This window comes from Mya arenaria, chromosome 5, assembly GCF_026914265.1.
Source record: "Mya arenaria isolate MELC-2E11 chromosome 5, ASM2691426v1".
NCBI lineage: Eukaryota > Metazoa > Mollusca > Bivalvia > Myida > Myidae > Mya > Mya arenaria.
The window spans coordinates 38,982,857-38,992,434 of NC_069126.1; the positions used below are offsets into that span (position 1 = coordinate 38,982,857).

Below are 9,578 nucleotides of genomic sequence, written 5' to 3' on the forward strand. Positions count from 1 at the left end.
TTTTAAGTTTGGTATTCAGCAATAATCCCAAATGAAGGTCTTCATCTATGTCATGAGAATGATAATCATGAATGCAATGTAGGAAGTTTAATATCACTGCTACTCTGATGTATGTAATTGTGATATGTGTATTATGTGATTTGTTGTTGTGATTGTATGTGTTGTAGTAATTTGAAACGGTGGTGTGTTACAGGTGCACTGGATCAGGAGGACGTGATCTCTCACATTCTCAGTGAACTCTCCAACCATAACCATAGGTGAGTACAATCACTATACATGTTCACCATGGCTAGATGGTGTCATGGTATGAAGAAATAAAGAAGAAGAATGCCATTACCCCGTTGTGTTGTCATGCTCAGAGTTACAAGTGAGATTAATCAAAGTCAAATCTTCATATATATCATTAATTTAGCTCAGTAACACTACAGTACTCCCAATCGTAACAATTTACATACTGGAAAAACAGTTTAAAAAAAATATGTATTAATGTGAATGTGTTGTTGTGTTGTAGACATGAGGAGCGAAAGAATGCAATGTTGTCTCTGATCAAGCTGACACGTGAGGGTATGTTTGAGCTGTGGGAGGACCACTTCAAGAGCATTCTTCTCATTCTGCTAGAGACACTCGGGGATGATGATGTATGTACACTCCATACACTCACATATGCCTACTTACAAAACAGTACATGTCTAGAGGGCTCTCAATATTTGCATTGAAATACATTACAAGATGTGCAGATTGGAACAGGTCTGCTAAAATCCCACAATATGCCAGTTTTGACTCTTGCTGGACCAATTTCATTAACAGAAAATGGCTGAAAAAAATTCTGAATTAACTCAATTCCTTGGTCCAATCTGAATGCTATATACAATATTCTTTTATAATTCCAAACAATTTAAAAAAACTCATCTCTCATATGAAATGTTTATCACTCTGCAGTGGTATTGCATGTTTCCGTTGGAATATTTCATCAATACTTGATTTCCATTTTATCAATACTTGATTTCCATTTCATCTACTCCGCCTTACCAGTGGGCAATATCAGTTTAAGGAATTTGCTTGTTTCAAACTTGTAGCTTATATCCTCTTTTTTAGCTTTAGAACAAAGATTACCTATCTCAACATAATCACATCACAATCATATTGAAAAAACACCCCATGAGTAATGGTTATTTTAGCATATTTTGAAAGATGTTCTCAAGTCTTTGATATTCTGCATCTCCTGACCAGATGCAGACAAGGTCCCTTGCTCTGCGTGTGTTACGGGAGATCCTGCGGAACCAGTCAGAGCGGTTCAAGGAGTACGCAGAGCTCACCGTTCTTCGAATCCTGGACGCCCACAAAGACCCTGAGAAAGAGGTATAAAGTATTGTTTAATTTATGTATATAAAATGGTATATTTTTGATATTAAGTGTTTTATTTCACTCTTTATTACCAATTCAGAAAATAGTTCCTGCTCATGGCTTGTTTACAAAATGGGAGCTCTGTTTCTGTCAAATCAAATTGGAGTAATGGTTTCATTACAGGAGATATTTGATAGCCATGATTATTTTGAGTATTATAAGGTATGAAGTTGAACAATTAACAACAAAGTTCTGCTTGAATTTTTAATCAGATGTTTTTTCTTGTTGAATTGCATTTGTACACAGATATGTTTGCATGAAACATTCCACATATTAGCATTGTTGGTAAATATAAAGTACTGCACTTTAAGATCATTGTACTGGCTGAAATCTATTTCTCATTTCTTGAACTGGTTGTTGGCGGTGCACATTCAGATTTGTAACACAAGAACCATAACTCTGTGACCAAAATGTGAACCAAATTGTCTCCCTTGATGTTCAAAAAAGAATCCGTTAGCACTATAATATGGCAAGAAGTTAATGATATGTGGAAGATTGATTAATAGCACATTTCACGAAACATAACTCTACTGCCTATTGCTCTCAAAATGCCTCCCTTGGCATGCAATGTTTTAGAAAATTTTCTTTTCAGAACTTGAAAAGTTTTGGTTGGAAGGGAATGAACTTGAAGCATTAATTAATGAAGATGTTGACTACACTATTTAAGAACCATAACTCTGTGATCAATTGTTCCTTATTTACGTCCCTCGACAAACTAGTATATTTGAAAATAATTCAAGGTATAAACAATTATAAAGTGTTTGTTATACCAATTTAAAGAACCATATTTCTTTAATCCATCAGTCCATGGCCAAAAAAAAATACCTGTGTTTCTGGTAACATGGCGAAAAAAAATAGGGTCGGTCGGTCGGGATTTTTTTTTTTTTTTTTTCACAATTTCGATTTTATGCAAAATCTGTTGCATCAAATCAATTATAAAATATCTAAGCTTTTCATAATTAACAAAAAGTCAGAAAAAAACAGCATTGTTTAATGTCTGAAATCATTTCCTTACCTTCGACTACCGTATTTTCCCGCCAATTTTGCCCATGAAATTTGGTGTTTTTTGTATACAATACTCCTTTATATGACGCGATCGGTTTTTAGAACAAATCAAGCACTTCAATTTCTACAAATCTATGATGATGTTCTAGCGAACCAGTCATTTATCAACCAAATTTGGGAATTTGCTTGAAGAAAATCGCCGATTTTCTTGTCAACTGTGAGCTCTCTTATGTGGAGGAAGGTTAATAATAGAACAAGTATATGCGGATATGGATTTACTTTACGTATCTTATTTTATTATTTATAATTTATCATTATTCTCGTAACAATCAAAGTTTCATTCATATTCGTAGTGAATTCAAACATTTCGGTCATTGTTTTAAGATTCCCAGACGACGATTATTGATTATTACATGTTTTCGATCGTATGGTATTTTCTTACAAGCCTAGACGAAATCCAGGCAATCAAATTGTTTCATACGGTATCTGACCGACCAGTTTAAATACAAACCATACCCACGCGCCTTTGAACTTATTACCGCTCGTGCTCTGACCTCACAAATTGTACCGTTTGATCCGCAGCCGACACATTCCTATTAATGTGTTGTTATAACTTTCGCTTTTTTGGTTTTTGTTTGGATTTCAGTTGATGGGACTTAAATTAGGCAAAATAAATAACCACTGATAACTGCGAATAAATTAATGTAACGATTAATGAAATGTGAACCTCGCAATAAAGCCTGCATGAATTCGCAGAGCCTAATCGTATGAAGCCTGCATAAATACGGAAAGCCTATTGTAAAAAAGCAAGTTCTATTTTGGACATGGATAAATAACACCGCAAACTATGTCCTAAATATTTTCATTATAAAGACAGCAAAATGACTTTGTTTTTCTGTGATCAACCACGTGTTTGAACCATAAACATGCGTTTGCCAATTTGAAGATATTGGACAAGGATCGCCGAACTCCGCCATTTTGTTTCCTGGTTGACAAAGCGTCTCGGTAATACATAATCAGGAATGAAAGTTTATTCTCTGGGAACAGAGACAGACAAACAACCAAAATAATGACGATATATTTAATTTTTGATTTTTTACTTTTATGCCTAAAAAAAGATTAGGGTTGGCGAGGAAAAAATAGGGTCGGTCGGGTTACCGGAAACACGGGTACTATTTTTTTTTGGCCCAATTGTTATCTTCCTTTAATATGTATGTTTTGGGCCTGCTAAACTTTGTTTGGTTGTAAATCAGATGTCAATTGTACACAAAGCCAGAACTGTCGTGCTTTGACACATAATTGTAAACATATTGTATGTGAATGGTCATCTCCCCTAGATTGAATAGTTAATTTATTGTATATACATGAGGTGAATATAAATAAGAAAAACAAAAAAATAAGAGAAAATGTTTATGATCTTTAAGCAACATTTTTTATTGCATGGCCCATATTTGCATAGTCACCCCACTTAACTGTTAACATACCTTCATTGCATATAATGTTTTGTTTATAATTCAATACAAAACACAGAGAAATTATGATCTGTAAGCATCATTATAGCTGCATCGCCCAGTTTTGCATAGTTGCCCCATTTCACTTTTAAATGCCTTTATCATTTGGGACCCTTGTCACATCCTGTGATGGCTCTACTTTATATCATTGGCACACTGTATATCCTGAACTTTTTGAAATGGAGTCTTCATGTTCATGGTGTTTGTGTTTGGCAGGTTGTGCGAGCAGCGGAGGAGTGTGCAGCCACACTGGCCAGCTACATCCCACCTGCCCAGATCACCCGCATACTGATCCCAATTATCCAGACAGCCCCAATGCCAATCAATCTGGCCGCTATAAAGATGCAGACTCGGGTCATGGAGCAGCTCTCTCAAGACCAGCTTCTCCCACTCCTACCGGACGCCCTTCCTGGACTCCTCAAGGTAAGCCTCTACCACATCCACCTCCCTCTTGTTCCCGACACCCTTCCCGGACTCCTCAAGGTAAGCCTCTGCCACATTCACCATTTTCCTTTCCTACCCCACGCCCTCTCAGGACTCCTGACGTTTGCCTCTGCCACATCCACCTCCCTTTTGTTCCCGATGACCTTCCTGGACTCCTCAAGGTAAGCCTCTGCCACAACCACCATTTTCCTTTCCTACCCCACGCCTTCTCAGGACTCCTGGCGTTTGCCTCAGCAACAACCACCTCCCTCTCATACCCAACGCCCTCCCTGGACTCCTCAAGGTAAGCCTATGCCACATCCACCTCCCTCTTGTACCCAACGCCCTCCCTCTACTCCTCAAGGTAAGCCTCTGCCACATCCACCTCCCTCTCGTTCCCAACGCCCTCCCATGACTCCTCAAGGTAACCCTCTGCCACATCCACCTCCCTCTTGTACCCAACGCCCTCCCTCGACTCCTCAAGCTAAGCCTCTGCCACATCCATCTCCCTCTAGTTCCCAACACCCTCCCTGGACTAGTCAAGGTAAGCCTTTCCCACAACCACCTCCCTCTCGTTCCCAACGCCCTCCCTCGACTGCTCAAGGTAAGCCTCTGCCACATCCATCTCCCTCTCGTTCCCAACACCCCCCCTGGACACGTCAAGGTAAGCCTTTCCCACAACCACCTCCCTCTCGTTCCCAACGCCCTTCCTTGACTGCTCAAGGTAAGCCTTTGCCACATCCACCTCCCTCTCGTACCCAACACCCTCCCTCGACTCCTCAAGGTAAACCTCTGCCACATCTACCTCCCTCTCGTACCCCAAGCCCTCTATGGACTCTTCAAGGTAAGCTTCTGCCACAACCAGCTTTTCCCTCCCCTACCCAATGCCCTCTCACCAGACTCCTGAAGGTAAACTTCTACAACAACCAACTTTTCCCTTTCTAACCAATGCCCTCTCCCTGGACTCCTCAAGGAAAGGCTGTCCTACAACCAGTCTTCTCCTCCTGCCCGACACCCTCCCCAGACTCCCCAAAGGAAGCCTCTCCCGATACAAACTTCTCTCCGTTAGCCAAGGATCACCTGGACTCCAGGTAGATCTCAGATTACACTGATATTCAGTATGTTAACTCAAAACAGCATTTCTACTGGTCTAATGGGCTTATATTCAGTATGTTACATTGCAGGGCTATGATGACAGTGAGAGCAGTGTGCGAAAGGCGAGCGTCTTTTGTCTGGTTGCCATGTACATGGTGGTTGGGGAAGGCTTGCGACCATTCCTTTCAGAACTTAATGGCAGCAAGGTACATATAAGTTATGCACATTTACCACACAACATTACTTTTAAACCTTAACCGCACTAAGATTACTCAGATGTCATACACATTTACCACACAACATTACTTTTAAACCTTAACCGCACTAAGATACTCAGATGTCATACACATTTACCACACAACATTACTGTCATTGGCATTTGCAAACAAACTATTGGAAGTAATCTTATTAATTTACAACGTCTATGTGAACAATGTACAAAATCATGGACTAATGCATGCATGTGGTATAGTTTTTCAGACTTGTATAATTTAGAATATTTCAAATTGCACTAACACAGATATTATGTGTTGAAAATAAATGTATATAATGATGCGGCAACCAAATAATTTATAATGAAAGCCCAATTAATCAAGTAATAATCAAAGAGTTGTTACATGTTTCAGATAAAGCTGTTGAATTTGTACATCAAGAGAGCCCAGGCCCAGCGAGAAAGCGGCAAGGTGACATCTCCCTACCTCTCAGACACATCCTGATAGTCAACCAATCACAGACATGCTTATATGGCCAACAACCAGTCAGAACTGACCTGACAACCACAAGCCATAATCAGGTTCTCATCCAATCACAATCTATGAAAAACTATGAACTGTCAGCCAATGGCAAATATCTGATAGTTAAACTTGATGAAACTAGTGTTGTGGGTGCAGGACAGTCATTGACTTGTGGAAAATATGCTCACTGTAAGCTAGTGAAGAATGTTGGACAATGCTAGCTTGACACAGATGGAGAAGGTGATATTAATTTTTCATATTTTCCCAAATGGAGTATTTCTCCATTTCTTCAAACAAAAGAACAGTTTGGGAAAAATGTTGTGAACAAACTTTTTATTTTATGTTTTATTGTGTACTGACCTCCTTAGTTTTAAAAAAGAGATAGAAGTTGGAAGCATAGGGGTATTCCGAAGAGAAATGTGATACTAAGGTAATTTTGAACAAATTGTTGCTCAGACATTGAAATGAGGCTAGACATGAAGTTGTCAACTGATATGTGTAAACGACCTGCATTGTGAACAACAATAATATGTGTTAAGGGTCAAAGCTAGTATAAAGAGGTGCTACCTCTGTAAGACTTCAATGACATTGGAAGGCATGGACCACATGTTTGATAGACCCATATTAGCCCAATCTTGAACTATGACATAGTTGTTATTTATTTATGACTGCTTAAGTGCATGACATGTATGTATTTAGAAGTGTCCTGTTGCACATAGCAGCTTCATGTCGTCTTGGAGCCAGTATCTTCTTATCAATTTTTCTCCTTCACCATGTTACCAAAGTCTCATAAAGTTAAGCTTATAACAAACATGCATAACCCATTGTTATTCATTTTTCTTTTTGCATTATTCATCATTTATTTTTTTTCAGGTAATTTTCTCAAATCAAAGAATGTATATATCATATATAATTAGCTTTTTTTAAAATGTGTTCACTTATGTTTTAGCTCGTCTGGTTTTTGATGAAAAAAGTGCATGTATTCTAATAGCCTTGGCGGTGGCAGTCTTGCAAACACTAAGCATTTAATAAAAAAAAAGTATCCAAAAATTCAAATAAAACTTGGTAGACATGTGGTCAGAGACAATACACACATGTACAGCATGGCCCAATTTTAACTCTGGCTGTAATGATTAAACAGTTATGCCCCCTTTTGACTGAAAATCAGACGAGCATTGGCATTCACTTCATGGCACTCTTGTCAATAGTAGGTTTCGAATTACTTTAAGGAAACAGGAAATTTAATGATATGAGTAGCAGTACCGTTATAGTAATAATTAGACAGTTGACTCATGTATTATTGTATAAGGATGTAGAAATGATACATTGTGAATCTGCATACAGTTTTAACTAGTTCATTATGTGGCTAAGAATGTTATTAAATACCCTGTGTCATATGAACCTATCTATTGTGATATATAAATTGTGTAGAAACATTGACATTTATTTCGGGATTTTTAGCCTAAAGACCTGTGTTAAGCAGATATTAAAGTTTTTGGTATAGAAGTGTTTTATTACACAGTATTGAAAAGAACAGTTGTGTAAATTATCTGTTGTGTAAAGATGGGTGGTAAGCTGCCACAGTGGCCCATCTTGTGCGGCTGATATTGGCCATATGCTCCATATGCTCGTGACTGTAAGTCTAGATGTGTGTCACCAGGACCTTGAATGACTGTATTTATATCAGATATTATGATTTAAACCAAGCACGGGAGGGTTTGTGTTGTTACATGATTGATTGGATGTTGTTTCATGTTGTTGCTTTTATACATTTGTGAGACAGATTTTTAGAGGAATGGATTGCATTCGTGATCAAGATCAGTTTCTGCTAGTCAAATGTATTCTAAAACTTGATTCTATTCAACTCCACTTTGTATTAATATTCTTTTTAAGCTGGTTTGTGTTTCCAATTAATTACAAATGTAGGTCAGTAACTGTCATAGCCTTTGTAGTATCTTTGACATCTTAGTGCCATTTTTTACCTTGGCCATGAAACAACCTTTCCAAGATATTCAAATGTAGCTTGTACACATGTTGGCAGAAACAATACGCACATGCATAGCATGGTTGATAACTCTGGATTTAACAACTTTTTAGTAATGCCCCTTCTTTATTGAAATACAACAGATGAGCACTGTTTTTCACTGTGAGGTGCTCCTGATTTATTACCAAGCTAAATAAAATCCAATGCATGAGCCTGTTGTAGGTGTGGCTATTTGCAGATAATGAGATTGTTTGGTTCATATGTAATGTTCAGGATACAGCAGTTATTCAGTACCATTTATACCAAACACACTATCGACAATGTAATGTTGTGAACTAAAATTGAAGTTTTAATCATGTTAGATATTGTTTGTGCTTTTCACTTGATTGTACTAAATGTATGCCTATAAAAATCCGTCAGTTATGTTCTATGTCATCAATGTAGGTTATTTAAACATGATGTAAACATAATAAAACAACTTAAACTTGCACATTTTCTTTTGTGATATGAAATATCTGCAAGGATATCAAACAATTAAGTCACATATGCAAATCTACTCATGATGATTTCCCGGATGCTGCATTTATCACAGCAAACAAATGTCTGTTTGTGTTACCAACCAACTTTTCTTCTCCCTTCCCAGAGCTGGATATCCGGTCATTTCCATCATGGAAGAAGCACATGTATATCTACGATAAATATCTTTTTGAGATATTGTTTTCTCTTCAAGCTGCTCGCACAACCTCTTTGAAGTGCTTTCCTCCCCTCCAGGTACCAAGTGGTGGTTGTTGTCTACAGCATCAAACTGGCCGCGGTCAAGTGCAGGAGTGCACCCTAGTGCAGGATCCTGATAAGGTTGTGCATGCATAAACTGGCACTGGCGATCTTGTGGACGTTGAATCATAAAGTTGGACAAGCACTCTCGCCGAGCAGAAAGGATGCCAAACACGTTCTCCACTATTCTTTTAGCCCTAGGGAGTCTGTAGTTGAAGATCTTCTGGCTATGGTTCAAGTTGTGTCGCTTGTATTGCTTCATAAGGTTGGTCCTCAAACAGTCGTCATTCCTTACAATAGAGTAGGGCATGTCACAAGGTGGTAGGAAACCAATTGAATTGTCAGCCATAATCTCCTTCAATTCAGAATTATTAAAGATCTGGCAGTCTGACAAGACGCCCATGCCCCCAGGTCACACCAAATAACTTCTAGTATGCATCGTTTAACGCCAGAAGGACTGCTAATACTTTAAAAGAACCCCTTGTTATGTGATACAGACTCTCCGAATTCAGTAGCATCTAAATTACCACGCGTTTGCCATCGAGGGCACTAGGAGTATGAGGCATTTTCCACTTGGGCGGCCACTTCATGCCAGACCTCTGAAGTATTAGTAATGATTCATCCTTATACATGTACTCAGGAAGCAAG

General features: G+C 38.4%; 1 protein-coding gene across 13 annotated transcripts in view; it reads left to right on the top strand.

Annotated features, from left to right (window-relative positions):
- LOC128234750 (CLIP-associating protein 1-like) overlaps nucleotides 1–8,644 on the top strand; it is a 126,087-nt gene extending 117,443 nt beyond the window's left edge. For all 13 annotated transcript variants that reach the window (XM_052949219.1, XM_052949223.1, XM_052949220.1 and 10 more), the window contains 6 exons: nucleotides 194–257; nucleotides 512–638; nucleotides 1,231–1,359; nucleotides 4,137–4,343; nucleotides 5,528–5,644; nucleotides 6,065–8,644. In XM_052949219.1, the coding sequence (XP_052805179.1) occupies nucleotides 194–257; nucleotides 512–638; nucleotides 1,231–1,359; nucleotides 4,137–4,343; nucleotides 5,528–5,644; nucleotides 6,065–6,154 (734 nt within the window). In that variant the 3' untranslated portion in view covers nucleotides 6,155–8,644. The remainder of the gene's footprint in view (nucleotides 1–193; nucleotides 258–511; nucleotides 639–1,230; nucleotides 1,360–4,136; nucleotides 4,344–5,527; nucleotides 5,645–6,064) is intronic.
- Nucleotides 8,645–9,578: the final 934 nt, after the last annotated feature.